At 37.4% G+C, this 22102-nt stretch overlaps 1 protein-coding gene and 1 long non-coding RNA gene across 4 annotated transcripts in view; one reads left to right on the top strand and one right to left on the bottom strand.

Annotated features, from left to right (window-relative positions):
* The window catches only part of LOC141488425 (uncharacterized), a 44834-nt gene extending 32624 nt beyond the window's left edge, over nt 1-12210 (bottom strand). The window contains exon 1 of the long non-coding RNA XR_012468676.1: nt 721-12210. This is a non-coding gene — a long non-coding RNA (uncharacterized LOC141488425). The remainder of the gene's footprint in view (nt 1-720) is intronic.
* The window catches only part of PTPN22 (protein tyrosine phosphatase non-receptor type 22), an 88953-nt gene that overhangs the window by 15722 nt on the left and 51129 nt on the right, over nt 1-22102 (top strand). The window contains exon 1 of one of the 3 annotated variants that reach the window (XM_074188473.1): nt 6827-7148. The exons of 1 other annotated variant lie outside the window; for it this stretch is intronic. In XM_074188473.1, coding sequence (XP_074044574.1) covers nt 7062-7148 — 87 coding nt within the window. In that variant the 5' untranslated portion in view covers nt 6827-7061. Of the gene's footprint in view, nt 1-6826; nt 7149-22102 lie in introns of those variants that run through there. One more of the 3 variants, XM_074188474.1, reaches the window with a different exon arrangement.

Here is a 22102-nt window from a genome sequence, read left to right as displayed (position 1 = left end):
CACATACATTCCAAGTAAAAGAAACATAGCCAGGACAAAATGACTGGAAACTAAAATTTCTAGAGAAACTGATAGTATTTTTAGTCCTTTATCAGTATGATGAAGGATGAGGTTTAGCTACCAACCAGTGGTTTCTCCTTGACCTGTCTTTCCTCTACCTTACTCCAGGCTGAGGTGGTCAGTCTTAACAACATTCCCTCCATCTTCTAAAGGTATTGACAGTATATTTAGTGTTGCTTTTCTGAAAACATTTTAGGTTAATTGCTTCTGTTGCAAAAATTGATCCTTCTCTTTATGAGTAGGGGGTCCATTATCTCCTTGCTCTTCTTCTCATTCCTATGGGGAACCTGCTTGTTGTTATGTCTCTGCTCAAGCTAAGGTTTACCTCTTCTGATATTCATTAAGTTATCACCCCCACTTTCCTCTCCAGTACAAGAGCTGAGTTCAGAGGATAGCTCTCCAAGTTCAGTGAAGAGAATTATCAAGGTTCTTTAGCTACTTCTCCTTTATTGTCTTCACTGGAATAAAGAGACAATACTGTAGCAAAATCTGACACCTGACTACACTCTTCTCACATTGACTTTTTTCTCTGAGTCTTGGGTCTAAGGTGAACTTAATCATGGATTAAGCACTTTGAAATCTTTTCTAGAGAGCCCGTCAGTTGCTGCCCAATACTATCTTTCTTATCTATCACAACTCTAAGATAGAATGGCCACTGACCTCTCCAAGGTTCCTGACATTTCCACTTCTTCCACTTTATTGATCAGAATCAAGACCAAGAGAGTAGTGCTTGTCATCGTTTCTTCCATTTGTTCAAGAAGGTATCAACAGTTCTTTTTAGTAAGGAACTCAGAAATGTGGTGTCTTTCAACATAATTATATCATGTCTTCTTCCCTGATTTGGGATCTGTATCAAGAACTCATTATCTAATTCCTCTAACTGACCTGGTGGCCTATAGGTGGGGTAGCTCAGTGTGTAAGGATTTATACTTCTAACAACAGCTACAAATTCCTGCTTAATTTATTTTGTAGATTGGATTAAAGAAGTGATGAGGGGCGGCTAGGTAGCACAGTGGATAGAGCACTGGCCCTGGAGTCAGGAGTACCTGAGTTCAAATGCGACCTCAGATCTTTAATAATTGCCTAGCTGTGTGGCCTTGGGCAAGCCACTTAACTCCAATTGCCTTGCAAAAACCTAAAAAAAAAAAAAAAAAAGAAGTTAGCTCCCTTTTGGGGCAGCTAGGTGGCGCAGTGGATAAAGCACCGGCCTTGGAGTCAGGAGTACCTGGGTTCAAATTCGATCTTAGACACTTAATAATTACCTAGCTGTGTGGCCTTGGGCAAGCTTAACCCTATTTGCCTTGCAAAAACATAAAATGAAAAATTTTAAAAAAATTTAAAGAAGTGATGGAAAAATGTTAATGAGAAAGATTCTTCTTATTTAATATAACTCATTTAACAGCATACTGTTAAGCATTTGCCAACACATCACTGGTTACCGTATACTCCCACCTCTCTGTAACACTTGTTTCTCCCTCTTTCAGTCCTAACTTGAATATCTTTCATGTTTCATTTCTTAGTTAACTATCTTCTCAGAGTACTATGATATATGGACTCACCTTTCATCTAACCTTCCCTTTTGATTGTCATGAAAAGCCTTCCCTCAAGTCTTGAGGATACTGATAAGGTCTCATTACTTACTTTTCTTACTATATCTTCACTGGCTTTAGTATTCTTATTCTATTTCTGGGGACATAGGCATTGAAGCTCATGAATGTTAAAGTCCTTCTCCCTCTCCGTATCTCCTCTGAATTACTGACTACTTCTGTTTCTATTCTTTCTCTGTCATACTTTCTATTTTCTATTGCATCTACTTTAGAAGAAGCATCTGAGCATTTTTCTCTTTCCTCTCTTAAACCCTTGCAGCAGATTAGCTATTCTCCTGGTCTTTGCTGCTTCCCTGAGGTCATCATTTCTATATCTTAAGCAATTACTGAGAGTATTATCTACATTCTCCTATTATATAGTTTCAAACACTCAGAACCAAGACATTTTTCTTGGTTCCTTCTTTGTGTCACTTTCTTCCACATTCCACCCTCTTGTTCCTTATGCCCCTGACTTATATTTTCTTATTTCTGTAGCACCTTTCTTTTCCCTTCCTTGGATTCTATTTTTCCATGCTTGTGAAAGCATAGATTTAGAAATGGAAGGAGTCTTAGGGGTTATCTAGTTCAAATTCCTTGATTTTACACATGAGGAATTGTCTGGAGCACTAAGAGACTAAGGGCTTCACCTCCAGGAACCCTGAACCAAATCCAAGGCTCCTTCCACACTGCTCCATATTTCTTCCCTTCAGCTTTGATCATCCCACTAGAGTTTGTTATACTTTAATATTATAGATATGCAGGAGAGCAAAAAAGCATCTATTCAACCTTTTGTTCTAGCAGAGAGAGTGATTCATCCTTAATGAATGCTTTTCTTTTGATTGCCAAGCCAACTCTGTGAGTGGCAACTTGGCAGGAAGAATCCTTCTGTTGGGGGTCACAGCCCTAGTCCATCATTCCTTGCCAGGATCCAGGACCTCACTATGGGAAGGTCCCATCTGCTGCTGGCACAGACACTGGACATTCAGGGAGATGGGCAGCATAAACTGTCCCAGGCCGGAGATGGAAGTGTATTGATGTGAGAAGTAATTAGACCAGAAAGTGACTCTGACTAAATCATAGCAATGTTTTTTTTAATTATTTTTTATTTATTTTTAACATTCACAAAAGTGAGAGGGAAGTTCCCCCCCTGGGACTTCTCTACTTAATCATTCTTTTTGCCCTTTCTCAGGTCTTGGGTTAAATCTTGCCTCTGATGCTTACTACCTGTATGGTCCTGGGCAAGTCTCTGATGTGGGCCTTAGTTTCCTCATCTATAAAATGAGGGTTTAGGATTTGATGTCCAGAAAACAAGGGCTAGAAAGAGAGGAATATTGTTATGTCCTATTATCCCTTATGGAAATAAAGTCCAGAGGCGATTCACCTACCTTGTGACATCAGTACAATTCTTTAAATCTTTGGTGAATACTTTGGGATTGATAATATTCTAGATTATTAAAAGTTTCCAGGGATGCTGCATCTTACTCAAAGTGTTCATTACCACTTCCATAAGGATTCTCTTTATCAGAGCACATGTTGTAGGAATTTTTTATGAGACTCAGAGCTATTTGTAAGTTTAGTTTTTAGTAAACTAAAAGTCTGTTTTAATATTAACCCCACCTGAACAAAATCTGTCTCATGGGATGTAAAATTTTACTTAAGAGATTTAAGCATTCCTTAAAGAAGAAGCCAGAGGAAGAATCTCAACTATCCCTGACTCCTTGAGTGACATGTAAATCCTCCTTCTTAATCACTATTTGTGAACCCTTTCTTTATACATCTTAATCTGTAACCTGACTTAGTTTACTTAAAGAGGTTTTTATTTATTTATTTATTTTTAAAACAAGGCTTATTTCCTTAGGGGATATATGGGTTTATGGCACTGTTTAACCTAATTTGTTCAATATTTTTTACATTGAAAGAAGTATGGGATTATGGATTTACCTTTTCCTTACCCTTTTTTATGGCCTAAGAGAAATGTACAATATAGCAATATGTAAAATAATTTTTTGTGTATCACTCGGATATAATTTTGCCCATAAGAAGCCTTGTCAGAATCCTCATGTGGTTCAGATTTTCTCTGAGGCCAGAGCCTACACTTGGGCATAGAAATAAAGCCTATATTTATAATCTCTATATTTTCCACATTGTGGTAATTATATATTTGGCAGCACTTTACCCACCACATGACTCAGAAAAGAGATATTTTTCCCATAACACATACATAGACCAACTCTCTTTCTCCTTGGCTAATGTTTTTGGTAAAACTGGACCACTCTGCTGCAGCTGCCCCTAACACCTGCAAACATGCACACATGTAATCCATTATTTCAAATATAATAAGTGTTTCAAAAATGATTGTTGAGTTGTCTTAGCACGTGTGTGCATGCATGTACACACACATACACATGCATGCACTGGTTAGAACCCACAATTTAGTGACTTGTCTCTTCCATAGCTTTCTTCTTCCTGACTAGCTCACCAGACTCCTAAAAGGTTAAATCTTTCACCTCTGCTCCCTAGAGTTGACTCCTTCAAGTTTTTTCTGTCGGCTCACAAGGGTGAACCACAGGATATGTGCTCACAATATTCTAGAGATGGGAGGTTATAGAAAGGTGTTTGAAAATTCTTGAGACCCACATTCATTGTGTGAATTCAGGATGCAGTAGCCAGGTCTACTTAAATGTTTCCTCACCAATTCAAAGCTTCTTTTAGGTATGTTTCCACCTTCTTTGCATTTATTTTCCCTTAGCTGTTCTTGATCATTGCACAGGATGCAAATGAGTCAACATCATCCCCACCATAAGGCACTGTCATTCAGGAGAGTTTGAGAGAAACCTGCCAAGACTAAATGTCAATTTAGCTTTGGTTTGCTGCAAATAAAAATTTTAAATAAAAAGAGGAGAGTTTATTGTTTCCATTTCCTTTGGGTTCACTTGAATGGTCTGTTCAGAAGATGGCCATATACATGTTTGTGGTTAGGTTGGTTTTTTTTTTTAAATGGGGTTTCTAAGTTTTATAGCAGAACAAACTCCTTAAAATTGCAACTTAAGAGAGGAGTAAAATTACAATTCTTCTAAGACATTGTTTTCAGATTTTTTGATTCTAAAAAGGAAACTTATAAAGCATTAACATCTTTTCTCTTCCTTCCCTGGCCCTTATTCCACTCCAACCCCATTCATTTACACACACAGTAATATGAGACAAAAGAAATATAGTGAGAAATTGAACTTCAACAGTTGTTTAAGCTAAATAAAAAATTATAGGAGATTACAGAGTTAAATACTGAAAGGAACTTTCAGGGTTACCTAGTCTAACTCTTCTTTTTCATATGAGGAAACTGAGACCCAGAGAGGTTCAATAGCGGTTCAAAGTCACAGAGAGAAATAGCAAGGTTCAGATCTAAGTGAGCTTCTTCCACTTCATCCTGTCTTAGTATTTTGCTCCGATTTTTTTTAATTAAAGCTCTGATTCTAATGGAAATGTGCTGTGCTGAGATGAGGTCCTCATGAATATGACTTGCCATTGGCATACTCTCTGCTGTCCATCTTCCTGTGTTCTCTTGGTTAAATTCAGAGAAATTATCATCTTTAAGAACTATGTCTTACTATTCCAAAGAGAAGGAATTTCGTTTGCAAAGTCTCTATCTCTAGATATAGAAATGTAGCAAGGATATTTTACTTTTTCTCTCTCTTGAGATTTCCAAGGTATTCCTTTGGAGTAAAAGCCTAGCCTGGCATAGCATGATCTCTTCCTCAAACATTAAATGGGGCTCATTTGAGAAGTACCAATCTCTCCTGCAGGAACACTGTTGCTGCAGATTTAGATAGGTCCTTTTAATTAATTTTGTTAGGATTGGCATTGTGCATACAGAACAGAAGTCTTAAATTATCTTTCATCCAGATACCTGGATATATTTTCTTAAATCATGTTTTCTTGATACAAGGAGAGAGGACTTCCTTTTTGTAGTTCAATAACCGAAAGTGGCCTAAGAAACCCTCCAGTTACGCTTTTCTGAAGGGAGCTGGAGTCTGTGTTGCAAAAGAAACAGTGTTACCAAAACCTAAAATAACAGAAGTTCTAACCATGTGAAATTTCTAAGCTTATTCACTATCTTTCCTGTGATGATCTTTTATGTTCATGCTCTTTTATGAATTTTTAATTAATTAATTTTTTGTTTTTTGCCTTTTATGAATTTTTATAAAGTGCCTGTAGTGAGCTAGGGACTTAAAGGGCAACAGAGATAGATGATAATTCTGGGCTCCATACCCCCAGCCCAGCACAGGCTCTGTACACAATTAATACATATTTGTTGAATGAACTGACTTATAAAAGTACTTATTTGTGTTTTTTCAATTTTATTCAATATTTATTTATTTATTTATAGGGGTTCCAGATGGCCATTTCAACCATCCAGCATGTAGGGGTGGGGGCTGGATGAGGAGACAAGACTGTCACTCTCTATCTTTGTAACCAGGACCCACCAGTAAACCAGAAAAAGGCAGAGTAGAGACTAGCAAATCTTTTTTTAATGGAAGGCATCATTTCCTCAATATGACAGGAGGTAGAGAAGATGCTCAGATGTAAGTTTTTTAAAACAGGAGAGACCAGGACATCAGTCCTTCAGGCTGGACATGGTAGAGAAGAACTTGGAATCAAAGAGGCCCACTCAGGTTTGGGACAGTCACTAATGGGATAATGTGATAATGAAAGCAAGTGGCAGGACTGTCCTTGCCTACTAGGCCTTAGTACATTCCTGAACCTAAATGAACTTTTTTTTCAGAGTTCATCTCAGGGGGTAGGAAAACAATAGTTTTCTTAAAAGGTTTCTTAAGGGGCAGCTAGGTGGATAAAGCACCGGCCCTGGAGTCAGGAGTACCTGGGTTCAGGTCCAGTCTCAGACACTTAATAATTACCTAGCTGTGTGGCCTTGGGCAAGCCACTTAACCCCATTTGCCTTGCAAAAACCAAAAAAAAAAAAAAAGCTTTCTAAATTGGGGGCAATGAAGAGAAGGCTCAGTACTCATATCCAATAGGTGCAGCTTAAGCCTCTCCCTGGGATATAGAAAGAACAAAGATTTACTTGGCCTAAAGGGTGGTGTGGTGAAGGCATCTGGAGCAGAAGGTAAGCCAGACCACATGTTGTACCCTGTTTGTTAAAAACTCTAATCATATTACCAGGTTCCCTTGTTGGAAAGGGAGGTGCTAAGGCCTGGGTGGGAGGGGATGGCTTTGTTGTGTGACCACAGAAGCTGTTACGCACTAATTTCCTCTAGGGCTTGTGTTGAAGTCAGTAAACCACAGTGTTTAGCAGGCACTGTTCTTACCGTGGCTCCTTTGTAGCATCTCGGCCATGACACCCATTTGACATGCTCTTTCCTAGCCCCCTGACAGACTGGGGTGCTCCTGCATTGCACCATGGACCAAAGAGAAATTCTACAGAGGTACCTGGATGAGGCCAAAAACAAGAAACTCATTCGGGAGGAGTTTGCTAGTGAGTTTCTGGTGAGTCTAATACAGACACCTTTGTGAACAAGGCATCTCGTGTTCAATCACAAAATAGCTCAACTGTCTTAAGAACTATGGGATGACAGATATAGAGTTGGAAAAAACTTTAGTGGTTGTTTAGTCTAACTGTGGAGTTCATATATTAAATGAAGGTAGATTCTCAAGAAAGAGCAATTTTAAAAATTGGTTCCTTTGTGTGGCTTATATATTCTTTAGATATTCCCTCCAGGATTCTTGCTTCTTGAATTTTGTTTGTTGTTTCTTTGGACTAAACAGAGGAAATAAACCATTACAGTCTTATAAATAATAATGTGGCTTGGATAGACAGAGTTTTCTGGACAGCCAAGCTGGGGCTTATATCTTAGAGTCTCGGGGATAGTTGATGTAAAAGGGTTCCTGGCTGAAAATTTTAAATGACTGAAAATTCACTTGTACCTACATAAAAAGTTAGCATCTAGGATCTCTTTAGCTTGGGGTCAATTAGGGCTTGGGGTGTCAGGGAAGAGTTTGAGGATGGATATCAGGACCAAGTCAGTTCTGTTAACCTGGGAGGCAACTATCTGTGAGAGTTGTGAGTATTGGTTTGATGTCTGAGCCCTCTTCTTGATGCTCTGCATGAACTAAGATGAAGGAGAGGATGGGTGCTTTGATTTAGAATCCCCCTAGAGCTGATGTCTCTGTGGAAAGAAAGCCCAAACCTTCTCAGTCTGTGAGACAGAAATTTCATCCCACAAACTCAGCAATACTTGTAAATACCATTGTAGTTTACAGGGAAATGATCTGATTCTTTGGGTCCCTTAGGGATGGAGCTGCTGGAGGAAGGAGGTCATGGGGAAATTCGGGAACATATGTATTGTAGACATGTGCTTTCTCACCCCATGTCTCCTACAAGGAATCAACCCCCTGACATGAAGGAAAAACTGAGCTCGGAGGCAATGCCACCCCCCCAGTTCTAAGGTCTTGTTTTTTGGGTAGTGATTAAGTGGAGCCCCACTGTTCACTGACTCATCTCCTCCAGTGGAAAAACAGAGCAGCCAGCCTTATCCTGCGTTGCACCACCTCAAGGTGGATATGGGGAGTGAGGGCTAGTATAGGGTGCCCAAGGGAGAAAGTGGGTCATTTCTAAGAAATGATGTCCTTTTCATAGGGCTATAGTCTACCTTTCTCTGTGGTATTTATTAAGTGACAGATAGTTATAAAGTTCAATGCTTGTATCATATAATAGAAGTTAGGGTTCTCCCTACAAATTTTTGAACTGGTAGGATTATTTCTATCAACCATATCCTTTAGCCCTCAAATACCCATACACAGATACTCTCACATCTGTCTCTCCCTTTTCTGTTTTCTCTCTCTTCACTATAATTTTTACTTACTCTCACTTCAACTAATAGCAGCACGGAGTACATCAGGGTTCTTCACCTATGTTAAAAGTCCACACTTGATACTATCTCTACATAGCCCATAAGGCAGTAAAACAGTGGACTGATTGCTCAAGCCATTCCATATGCAACCTTCATTATATAATAAAGATGATCTAGGGTCAGATGTCTTAGTTGTCAGTTGAGTCGGGTATAGAACAATTACTCTTTGCCTAAGCATTATTTGTCAGGAGAGGGACTCTCTTTCTTGCCTGTTCATGCCTGGTACCATCAATAATTCCCCTATGAAAACATCTTTTGGTCCTTTCCACTCTTACTTCCTTGACCTGCCCTTTTATATTACAGGGAGAGAGAGTCAATGGAAAGATAAGAAAAATAGGGGATGAGGAATAGTGAGAGAGGCCCAGAAAGAGAGGAATAAAGGATAAGGGACATGTAGCATATTAAATCAGTGTGCCCCGTATGGTATCTTTCAGAAGCCATCATATTATGGAAAATTCAGGAGCACGTGGAATGACTTGAGCAACCAGTCTTACAGAATTAAAAGTCCTATACCTCCCATTTCCTAGAATTCCTCCTTTTAAGAACCTGCAGGTAGTTTCCTCCCCTTCTCCAGACAGAGAGATTAACAGGATTCATCTGTGTCATTTCTATTCTGGGCAAGTGTTGGCACCAGCATGGAAACTCAGCCCAGGGCTTTTGCATTCTAGTGAGTGAGAGTCCATCAACAAAACTTGGGTTGTGTCCTAAAGTACTGTTTTCTCCCTTTATTAGTGGAGAAACTCAGGTGAAAACCAGGACATTTGGTATATGAGACTTTCTCAGCATTTCTAGAAATGAATACTAAATTGATTTAACTAGAACTTTGGGAACAAAGTCAGCTTTCCCTCTATTCAGTCTACTTGGGTCAAAGGAAGGAAAAAATATATAGAAAAACAAAAGAACACATTTAGAGAAAGAGAGAAAGAGGGCAAGAAATATGAAAACAGAAGAAAAAGGGTTGGGGAGAAGGAAGTGAAGAAATAAAAAGAAAAATGGGGAAGGGGAGGAAATAGGATAGATACTCCTTTTAATTCTAGTAAAACTTTGGTTATTGTTTGATCCCAATCATTTTCTTGTATTATAATTTTGCCAGTGTCTTCCTTTCCTCATGTCTGCCACCATCAGTAATTCTCCTGAGGAAACATCTTTTGGTCCTTTTCAGTCTTGATTCCTTGACTTACCTTTTTATATCACAGGAAGAGGGTCAACAGAGAGATAGCAAGAGTAGCCAATGTCTTACATTCTACTAAGGGGAGGTGAGGAGAGGAAGTTCTTTGAGGAATATATCACCTAACACAATGGATAACCCATAGTAGGCACTTAAAAATGCTGAATTGAATGAACAATTGATTACAATGTTTTTCTTGTCCATACTTAACGGTTCTTTGACATTTCCTCTAAACCTTAACCAAAGGATCCACATCTACAGCTAGAATAGAGTCTACCATGATATAAAGTTCTAGTATTAAAGTCTTGAAGGCTCCATACAAAGAGTTGATTTGGGCTTAGACTAGATTTACTATTTTTTAAAAGCTTAATACTTTTCTTCTTTTCCTCCTTTTTAAAAAAATAAATCACTCATTCTTGGTATTCTTGGTATTGCTCCCTGTTGCCTCAATAGGGTAGTATTGACAGAGCTGCAGAATAAGACTGAGAAAAATGATTTGGAGAGATTCATCTTTCCCCCTTTATCTTTTATCCTCTTTTCAAGATCTTAGTCTCTGTAGGTCGAGCTAACATTCTCCTCTATTCCGACCCCACTCAGGTGGGAAGCCATTGTGGTCTCTTCAGATACCAGGAGGGATAAGTTATTTGAACAGATTGCCCAAGGCTAGAGGCAATTTCGAAGTAAATGAGACAAAAGTTCATTTAAAAAGGTTCAACCCCTTACTGTAATATTCATTCTCTCATTAGTTATTTAGGGCAGTTAGATGGAGCCTTCCCTGGAGTCAGGAGGACCTGAGTTCAAACCTGTAACACTCTTACTAGTTGTGTGATTCTGGGTAAGCCATTTAACCCTGATTGCTTCACATCCAGGACCATCTCCAGATGCCTGATCCATATCTGGCCACTGGACTTAGATGGTTCTAGAAGAGAAAATGGGGCTGGTAGCTTAGCATATCACCCCGTCACTCAAATCCAGTTCCTGTGTATGTCATGGTATCACCTCCCTGATGTGCTGGTCTTCTTTAAGAACAGAGGACAAGCATCAATTATTAATCAATCAGAACTCATTGCAACATTGGGAACACCTCTTCCGATGGGCATATAAGTCGTGAGCCAGTGGCCATGATTGTTGTTTAGTCTGAGATATGGCCAAATGACCATTTCTCAGAAATTGTGTGCCTCGAACTTTTTTAAATGCCTCAAGACTTTGGGCCTAGCATCAATTGTGAAAGGTGAGGGAATGAAAGCTAGGGAGAATCAAGCAAATCATATGCATAGTGCAAGATCCCATTATCCCATACCATCACAGCAACAGCTGTTCATTCCTTCTTGAATCAGATTCAATCAGCCAATAAATTAATATTAATGGAGCACATATGGCCAACACTAGACTAAATTCTAATGGGGAGGGGGAGATGATGCAGAATACAAAAGTAAAAACTTAATCTTTACCTATAAGCCACTTGCAGTAACATTGAGAAGACAAGGCTGTATGATGTAGATCTGAAAGAGACCTTAGAGATCATCTAGTTTAACACTGTTCCTCATTTTATAAAATAGGAAATGTAGACTGAGAGGGAGAGGCTTTTGCCAAGGTCACTCAAGTATAAATAACAGAGCTGAGATCCAGGTCCATTAATCTTTCTACAACACCACTCTGCCTCTCAACATATATAAGGGTGAAATCATTAGAGGATAATTTAGTTTGTCATGAAGTGTTAAATGATGTGGATAATTAGGAAATAAAATGGCATATAATTAAGTGGTAATTGTGCAGTATGGACAATAAATGTAATAGGTGTTAAAGAAGAGAAGCATCAATGTGGGATGAAGTCTTTCAGGAAATCTCAAGGAGTAGAAAGACTGGGTAGAAAATGAGAAGGCAGATGGGCATCATATGGAAAGAAACAATATGAACATAGGTTTCCAGATAGGTTTGTGCAGAGCATCTGAGCAGAATGAGGAGACTGCTCTGACTGGAGCACTTTTATATATGGAAATAGAGATTATGGTCAAAAGCTAGACTAAGTTTAGACTTCATCTGGTGGATAGGAGGTGGGCATTATTATTTTCTAAATAACAAAACACCATGGCTAATATGGAAAATTTTGTATAACTGCACGTATTAAGCTTCATCAAATTGCCAACCTTTTCAAGGAAGTGAGTGGGAAGGAGAGAGAGGGGAGAGAAATCGGAGCTCAAAATTTAAAAAATGTTAAAAATTTTTTGTTCACATGTAATTGAGAAAAAATAAAAATAAAATGGGAAAAAAACAACAATCATCTCAGCAACTAGAAGGAGGTTGCTCTAGAATACCCAAGTACCAGCCACCTCACATAAGGTAAACCTTAAAGTGTGGTAGAATCTGAGTTCCCTATCATCTTTTATTTGTAAAATGGGGAGGGGGTGAGTAAGAAAGGGTGCAGTAAGCAATAGAAACCATAAGACCTAGGGTCAAATCCCACCTCGGATATACATATATTCTGATCCTAGCCAAAATCATGTAACATCTGGAGCTCTCCAGGTAACTCTTTAAAACTATAAATTGCAGAGCAATTGGACTAGTATCGGTTAATGAAGTTTCCTCACTGGGGGTTCCTATGAAATTACACAGTGCTCAGCATACAACAGGTATTTAATATTTTTTGGACTGACCTATCTGAAGAAAAAAAATTTTAAATAAATTGGAATAAAAGAAAAATAACAAAACAACTTAAAAACCATCAAAGGAAAACCTCAAATTGTACTCTGACTTTTAATAAAGAAAAATGGTTAAACAAAACTGATCTGAAAAGTAACCACTTAAATGTACATCAAAAAATATATATTTAAAAATGGAATCAGATAATTTATTTGTACATCATTATTTACAAGCAAATGTTTGGAAGATGTTTGGGATATGTCTGCTGAATCCATTTGAAGAAACTTTCTTTTAAAAGTATAGTTGTATTGAATGTAGATGCTGTTCTGAGTTCATTAATCTTGTTTTTTTTTAAATCATTTCACATCTGTATTCTTCACACAATATCATTTCTGTGTTTAAACTATAATATACCAGCATATTAATATGCTATGGTTCATTCAGTAATTCCTCAAGCATTAGGCATCTAGATTGTTTAATGCTATAAAAAAAACTATAAATATTTTTTTGTACATCTAGGTCTTTTGTTTTAAGCCTCACAACTGGGTCCTTGAGAGAAAAGCCTAATTTTGTAACTTTTATTTTGCTTTCAGATTACTTTCTAAGGAGTGCTAATTAGTGGAAAATCTTACACGATGACTGTTTCCTTGCAGCTCTGCTGACATTGATTTTCATCCTTTTTTTGCCTTTTAAAAACATTTAGGGACTATTAAGATTGTCTTGATTTATATTTTTCCCACAGAGGAATTTGAAGATCTTCTTTAATGAATATTAACAATTTGTATTTCCTTTCAGAAACAGTAAGTTCTTATGCTTTGCTCATTTTTTCACTGGCCAACATGTAGGATACATGATAAATTGAGAGCAATTTCCAGATCTATTAACAGGTTTCCCAGATAACAGTCTAACTTTATGTTAAATTTTGAAATCCAGGAAGACAAAACCTTTCTACTTTTCTACAAATATTTTGATATGCTATTTCATTATCTATAAAATAGCCTATTGGTATATGTAATGTACCATATATATATATATATATATATATATATATATATATATATGGTACAGTAAATTTGTAGATTAATTTGGCATATTTTCATATTTTTTATTCCATAAGCATATTTAGATCCATTATCATTATGAGTATTCCCTCCAATGGATGACCAATCTAAGCTTTTACATATTATGCAATTAATTCACATATACCCATTAAGTTCATTACAGGTATCCATCCAACATGATATGGACTTTGCCTGGATAAAAATGAACCATACATATTACCCTTCAAGTAAACTTCCCTGTTGCTACATGTCCATCCAGCTTCCTTTTCTGGTCATATATCTATTTAAAGATATTCTTAAAATGACTTATCCTGTGTTGTTTTTCATTGGTAGCCAATGGCAGCCTTCTAACACTCACCATATATATATATATTTCTATTATTCTTTCAGTAACCTATGACTAATTCTTTGGAGATTATGGTATTCCATGACTCAGAGCCATACAGCCACTTAGCAGCCCTAGAAATATTATAATGTTTAAAAGACGGGCCTTTGTTTCAAGGAGAAATTTGGAGTCATTTAAAGAAAAGACAATTTCCTAAAGACAAAGCAGACCATTTTTCTCCTATTTAGTTCTCAGACCAGGATTTGTCAAAGATATATTGGTGGACCAGTTAGTTCTAATGATCTGGTATCCAATTGTAGGCATTGATGGTATAGGCATTCTTCATCACCATCCTCTAGGTTTTTCTTGTGAGGACTATTAGTCTAACCTCTTTTGAGTGATTGTAGATCTTATTTCAGAGGCCCAATAAAATTTGATAACATTTATTGCAAACCAATTTATTCCTTTGAGATGCAATTAGGAAGACCTAAAATAAAATCTTATCTCTTACACTTACTGACATGGGCATGGGCATATTTCTTGCCCCTACAAAGTTTTAAGCAGGTGATGGTCTTTGTTGGGAGTAAGATTATCCAAATCCAAAAACAACTTAGTTTTGGCCTTTAAAAACATTTTTTTTTGTAGTGATAGTGCTTTTTGTTGTCAAAAATCTGTTTAAGTAATCACCCTTCAATTTTGTCTCTAGGAATTTCTTCTATTTGTTTCATAACAATGCTCCTCATACACAATATTTTACATCTAGACTCCATGCTTCGGTGTTGATTGTCCTCCATTTTGGTAAAGCTCCCCTCCTTACTGCTGCCTCTTAACTTTATTGGTTTCCTTCAAGATTCAGCTCAAATTCTACTTCCTTGTGGAGTTCTTTCAAGGTTCCCTTTTCTCATCTCCTCTAGGCCTTTCTTCCACTTAGTCTATATATATTTGGTATGTATCTAAGTAGTTTATTTTCTAGAATATAAGGACTTTGAGAGCAAGGGTTTTTCCAAATCCTTTCCAAATATATTTCAAGTTTTCTTGTATCCTTAACACTTAGTATCATTCCTTTTTCAAATTTTCAAGTTATTTTTACTAAAAATTATTTAATTGATCCAGTGAGAGTTTAATGAATTATACAGTGAGATAAACCCATATTTCAACAGTCTCCCAACAGGTTTTATTCAATTAAAGTGCTATTCTTCAGTTCTTTTTTAGATATGAATTTATCAAATACTTGTCTCTTCCATATATAGGTTTCGGTTTGAGAGTTTTTTATCTGCTCCATTCATCTATTTTCTCTATTTCTCCAGTACCAGACAGAAGTAAAAATGAATATTGCTTTTTTACATTTTCATATCTAGTATAATTTTTTCTGCTTTTCATTTTGATATAATATTATCTCTTGTCTATAAAGTAGCTTATTGGTATTTTGATTAATATTGCCATAAATCTGGAAATTATTTTGGAAATTATTAGTATTTTTACTATTTTTGCTTCACCTAACCATGAGCAAGGGATATTCCTCCATTTCACCTTAGGTGTGGTAGTGAAGTGATACAAACAAGAATTTAGGAAAATTAATCTGGTAGTTGTGTATCGCATATTTTGAGAGGGGAAGTGATTAGAAGTAGGAAGACCAGTGAAAAGAATTACATATCAATTAAGTGATAAGTGTTAAGACCAGGGCTAAGATGGTGGCAAAGGAAATGGGGAGAAAGGAAAAAGTCAAGTTTTTAAGGATTAATGACCAATGAGTAAAGGCACTTAGGAGGAAAGAAAGTCTAAAGTTGACTCCAAATTTTCAAGTAGGGATTGGGATAGAGAAAGAGAATGGAAACATGGTTATTTAGATCAGTGGTGAATTTGGGAATGGGAGTTTAGGCAAGATGATAAGTTTAATTCTAGATGTGTCAAAGTTGAGGTAAAGTCAATTAATTGAATTATGCTCTAGGCAGATGGAAATATGAGCTTGGGTTTAGTTGAGAAGCTTGGGCAGGAGCTGTAGATTTCTGAGTAATCAGCTCTTAGGATATGTTAAATACTCATTTACATTTCTGGTGGCATCCATTTCTGTACTCCAACATATTTAAAAGTCAAGAAAGTACATGTTATAAGCATCTGTGCCAACTCAAGAGACTGTTGGGTTCACTGAATGTCTAGGTTGTATGATTTTCTTAAATAGAGGAGTCTAGGGGCAGCTAGGTGGTGCAGTGGACAGAGCATCAGCCCTGGTGTCAGGAGGTCCTGAGTTCAAATTGGACCTCAGATACTTAACTATCCATGTGATCTTGGGCAAATCACTTAACCCCATTAGTTTGCAAAAACTAAAAAATAGTATATGGTCTGACTGTACATAGGTATTCTTGTGCCTGTGGCAGGTTTCTAAGTAGCCCTAATAATGTTAGTTCAACTTAAAGCCTGAAACATTTATTGTTAGTATTTGGTCCTAGATAGATAGCTGAATAAAATCTGGTAGTGGCACGTTGTGAGAAGGGAAGTGATTAGAGGTAGAAAAAGATCACATATCAATTAAGTGAAAAGTGATAAGGAGCAGGACTAGAATGGTGGCAAGAGGAATAGGAAGACAAACCAGATAGAAAATTTATTAAGCTCATTCATTCTAGGGACCAGGCATTGTGTTAAGTGCTAGTGATATAAAGCAAAATATTTCCTATCTTGAGGAGCTTACATTCTCATAAGAGAAAACAAAACATAAAGGGGAAAATGAAGGGCATGGAGAAGGAGGGAAGGAAGGAAGCAGGGGACACTGCTGGGGACTGGGCAGTTGATATGAGGGTTGAATGGGTTAGAAGCTGGGCCAGAAGTAGAGAGCCTTGGATGTGGATGGGTCTCTTAAGACAATAGTACCATCTTCTATTCGTTTTTTTTTTTTACCCATATAAGGGAAAAATTCCTTAAGTTTGAGTGTCTTGGGTGTCTAGGCACTGGGGGGGGCGGATTTGTATTTTCTTTTCTTTGTGGCTGTGTCCACCTTTCAAAGCTGCCCTCTTGACTTTCAAGGCCTTTGATTTGAGTTCTATATTTGGTAGGGAGAATGAAAGATAACCGCTTCCTTTTTTGTCTTCGGCATTATCTTGGTGGGGGAAAAAGTCCCCCCCTCCCCCTTAGCACACTTGTATGGCTCTTTATGGTCAGGATATTTGAGGCTCAGATTGGTTAAAAGATGTGAGGCCCCATCATATATGTGAAGCATGGTGCAAATAATGGTACAAATAACTTTGGACCCAGAAGAATTCTGGATTAGAAGACCTGCATGGCCTTTGACAAATAATTTAACTTCTCTGATCTTGACTTTCTTATTTGTACATAAAGGTTCTAGGGCTAGAGTCTTTTCCAGAATTCAAGCAAGATTTTCCCCAACATCATCTGTTACTTACTGTCTATCTGGAAGTCATTCCTGTTCAGTAGTTCAGGAAACTCAATCTGTGGCAAAATTCACACCTCCTATATCCTCTAGTGTTAATACCTTGACTCAGTTGTAGAAAAGAAACAGGTAGAATCAGAAGAACTTGCAAATTATTGGTTCTTAAAAATGAGATTCTAGATTATATAATACGGAATAGTTTTTCCTTCAAATGAAGAAATTCAGTGATCTTTCTCATTTGAAGTGACTGCCATTACTACTTAACCTCAACTGCCTCTAAGGACAGCTGTACCTAGATCTCACTATTACATGGAGCAGTCACTTTCCATAGTCTTGAACTCCTAAAATTCAACTCTCTAACCACAACCTGCTGTGCTACCTCTTGTTAGTCTCTCATTCCTATTGATCTTGTTTCCCCTACAACTGACCTTAGTCTTATGACTCCTCTCTATTCTGTTACTCCTTTAGACCCATTCTAATCTTATTTGCCTTCCTGTGGTCATTTACTTTAACAGTACATTCACCCCCTCAATTCTATCTAGTTCCTTTGGCATATTACTATTTTCATCTAGTATTTTCCAACCTGGGTAACTCTAGCCATTTACTTCTTGTTTCTGGGCACTACCAGAAAAAAGTCATGAAACACTCTGTAAATTCCTGGCACTAAATCTCATCTGGGACCTCACTGATATGTAACAATACTTTTATTCATTTCTTATCAATTCATGATAGAATCCATAGCAACTGTAATAAACTTTCTGCTCTTCAAATTCCCAACGCCATTTACATCTTTCCCAACTTCAGTGAATGATGATACTTCCCACTTTACTGAGTAAATTAAGAACAACAAGAAAAGCAACTCACATTTATAAAATGCTTTTGGAATTACAGAATACTTATATATGTTATCTCATTTGATCCTCACAAGAACCCTGGGAGGTAGGCCCTATTATTATCCAGTTTTGCAAATGGAAGTCACAAAGATAATATCTGTAGTGGAATCTGAACTCATCTTCCTGACTCCAGGTTCTGATTTCTTAACACTTAACACTTCATATTTTCTTTCTTTTTTTTATTTTTTATTTATTTTTTTAACACTTCATATTTTCATTATATCTTTGCTCACCTATTTTTTTTTTCTTTCCCTCCTTTCTTAGAGAATATGTTGAGTAACCTTATCAAAATTGCCTGTGCCTGGGATCCTAGCCCCTCTCAGCTCTCTCAGGACTTTGTTTCAGCAATCAACCTTCCTCTCTTGCATTTTCATTCTTTCTTTTCTACCTGCTCTTTTTCCATAGCATATAAATATGCTTAGAATGCCTCAACCCTAAACAAGTTTTCCCTTCTTGTTGGTACTTGAGCAACTATTGTTCTAACTCTCCTTCCCTTTCCTGCCTAACTTAGAAAAAGTTATCTATACTCATTGCTTCTACTTACTAGCTACTTTCTTTTCCACACTGTACAATCTGGTTTCCGTTCTCAATGCTGTCCTCTCAACCAAATGGCCTTTTTTCAGACCTCATCCTTTTAACTTTTCTTTAGCCTAAAACATAGTTAACCACTCCCTTCCTTCTTGACACTCTCTCCCTTTGACTACTGTGGATTGTGATGCCTTCCCATTTCCTTCATGGTTTCTCTTCCTTCTCTCAATTCTCAAATTTGTTTATTACCAAGGCCCCAATATTCAACTTTCTCTATTCTCTACAGATCTTGTCTTCAGTAATCATCTACTCCAATACCTCCAATTATTATGCAGCCCCATGCCTAAATCTGAACTTCAAACTTGACTTCTTCAGGCTTGAGATTTGCATTATCATTGCAAAGCCTCCTCAAAATCTCTGGGTTTTCCCATTAGTATCTCAAACTCAAAATATTCAAAGCAGAATTTATCGGTCTACCAAAACCTGCTTCTTCTCCAAACTTTCTTATTTCTCTCAATGAAATTGTCATCCTCCTAAACATATAGGATTGAAATTTTGGAATCATTTGTGAATAATCCTTCTGCTCCTAGTTCAATCAATTGAAAAATACTTTTGCTTTTTACTTCTTCAATTTATTCCTTCCCTTCCATTCTCAAACCCACCACTCCAATTCAAGTACTCATAACCTTTTGTCTAGTCTACTGTAACAGTAGACTGGTTTTCCCATTTCCAGGATATTTCAAATTCATCCTTCATAGGCTGCCATATTAATCATTTTTGTGCAGAATAATGAATCTCTCAGCTTCTTGAACACCTTCAGTGACTATCAACAGTTTACTAAATCAAGTCTAACTTCTAAATCTGACATTCATGATCTCCTACAATCCATTTCCAGATCATCTTTCTAAGTTTGACTTTTACTTCCTCCTTCACTGTTTTTTCAACCTTAGCCACTTGCTATTCCCTAAATATGAGCTTCATTTGGCTATCTCTTGACATTTGCTCATGTTCTTCCCTTTGATCAATTAACCAACCAACAAGCCTTTATTACATTTCTATTATATGCCAGGTATTAGGTCCTGGGTATACAAAAACAAAGTACAACAATCCCTTCCCTTAAGAAGGCAGAGTCATGCATACAGAGGGATAGAGCTAGGCCCCATTTAGAGCAAATAAATGAATTCTGGGAAGCAGTTGCAAGTATTTCAATTCATTCTATATGAAGTCATAATTAGATAAACTGAGATAACTGGTCTAGCCCAATGGACATATATGGATAAATTTTAAAAATGTAACCACTTCATGGACCTAATCAGGAATAACTCTATATACGAGCTCATAAAAATAAATTCAGATAACCCGGGATGGGAGCAGTGGGACTCCAAGAAAGGCCTTTGTCAGAAACTTCTCCCAGATGGAGATGCCGAGGGAGGGCATTCTGGGCAAGGGAGACTTCCCTGGGCAAAACAGAGACCTGAGCTGGAGCCATGGGAGAGGAGATGCTGCAGTGTTCACAGGGGGGGAAGAATATATGTGTATATAGATACCCTACAGCTAAACCGGCAGGCAAGGCTGCCACATTTTGCCAGAGGTCTCAAATGCTTTCCACTACAGTTCACCTGTAGAAACTCTACCTGGCCCTTTAAAACAGATCAAATAGCACCATCTCCTCTATCTTCAATTTCCTTGGAGGAAATCTCTGACAGATTTCTTCTCCTGGTGCTTTGTGTTACACCTCTCTTGTAAGCATATCTTGTTAGCACATTGGTGGAGTGAAGACAGAGAGGTGGATCTGGAGTCAGAAGACAGCACCTGTGATTTGAATGGTACAGGGAACTCTGTCTTCCAGTTAAGGTCAGCATCTTCTCATACCCCAGAATCTTATAGAAGATAGTTTTGACCCAGGGCCTACCTGGCAGACAGGAGACACTTAATAAACATGTACTGAATGAATGACCAACTTTCCAATTTGACCTCAAAACATTCATGGCTAACTGAAGTCTAGTCTGAATAATCAGTACTAAATCTTCTTAATGATACTTATCATCTAGGACAAGTCTCTCCACCTTATCCCCAAGGAGAACAGCAAAGGACTTTGTCAAATGTTTTGCTGAAATCTAAGTATACCAGGTCAACAACATTCTCCTAATCTGACCTGCTCTCAATGAAGCTTTTAGTGTCTCTGCTTTCTAGGTGGGGAACACATCAGGCAGCAGATGCCAAGCCCCTTCAGTAGAGGAAAGAAGGCTCATTTTCTTCCCTCCTCTCCTGGGCCAGCTTTGGCCATTACCTCTCCTTAGCATTCAATTTGACTTTGTGGTTTTTTCTGCCTAAAACTCTATAGTCATTCTGGGTTGTTTTTCCTGGTTCTGCCTATTTCATTACATCTACTCATCTGTCTTTCCATGTTTCTCTGTATTCCTTTTTGCAATTTCCTAGAGTGAGATGAAATTCTACTGCCTTTATTTTTACCACCATCCATTCCAGCTATTCCCTAATCAATACTTTATTTTTGGTATTTTGCTTCCATAGTGGTGATACTATATATGGAATCTTGCTTTCTGTCTTTGATCTCCTTGGTCAGCCCAGTAGTCTTTATAAAATCTGAGTCCATTAAGAAGCTTCTTCTACATTCACATTAGTGTCTTTGTGGAGTATTTTTTTCTTGTTATTGAAATTATTTCTGTTATTGTCTTCAGAATTTCTTCCTATTGAGCTTCCCATCTCTCTTAGGCTGACTATACCTATGGAATTTTAGTCCATGAGATAATAAAAAAATGAAAACAATAATTATGATAATGTTCAGTAGCATTCACATAACTCTTTAAGGTTTGAAAAGCACTTTATATCCTCACAATAGCCCTGTGCTATTATTATCTCTATTTTACAGTTGAGAAAACTGAGGCTGAGAAGTCAAGTGAGTTTCTTAGAATAACACAGTTTCGGAGGCTTCATAAGTACTCGGCTTTTTCTACCTTAAGTCCAATAGTCTATCCATCCATACCATTTAGCTAACATGTTAACTTATCAAATCCTTCCTTTAAAGTCTTTAAAATCTGTTCTCCTCAAATCAAAGATACATGGAAGATAATGGAAGTAGAGTTCTGAAGGATTAATCTTGCACCATTGTATAGAATGGATTGGAAAGGGGCTAGCCTGGGAGTAGCTAAGTGACTATTGTACTAGTTCAGGGGAATCAAACAAAATTCATATTGTTAGCTTCTTTCAGTGGCTACCTTCCCCACACTGGGATGGACACCTTTCCTCACAGCAAGACTGAATTTTTACAGTAAGTGAAGAAACTCTAAATCTAACACTACTTTTTAATGAAAAAAAGAAATCTCATTAATTCTTTAGAAACCAGAGCTGTTGGGACATAAGAGGGAAGATCAAAGGCAAAAAGCACTGGTGTGTTTGGGAGATTTGAAAAAACAATGGAGAGAAACCTGGTCTGAGAATCAAGAATTGAGTTTGACTCTGACCTCAGGCTCTTATTTTGAGAGCTGTGTCACCCTGGACAAGTCACTTAGTTT

The sequence above is a fragment of the Macrotis lagotis genome, chromosome 5 (assembly GCF_037893015.1).
Source record: "Macrotis lagotis isolate mMagLag1 chromosome 5, bilby.v1.9.chrom.fasta, whole genome shotgun sequence".
Lineage (NCBI taxonomy): Eukaryota > Metazoa > Chordata > Mammalia > Peramelemorphia > Peramelidae > Macrotis > Macrotis lagotis.
The sequence above is the reverse complement of the archived record's forward strand: the minus strand, read 5'-3'. Positions and strand labels throughout refer to the sequence as shown.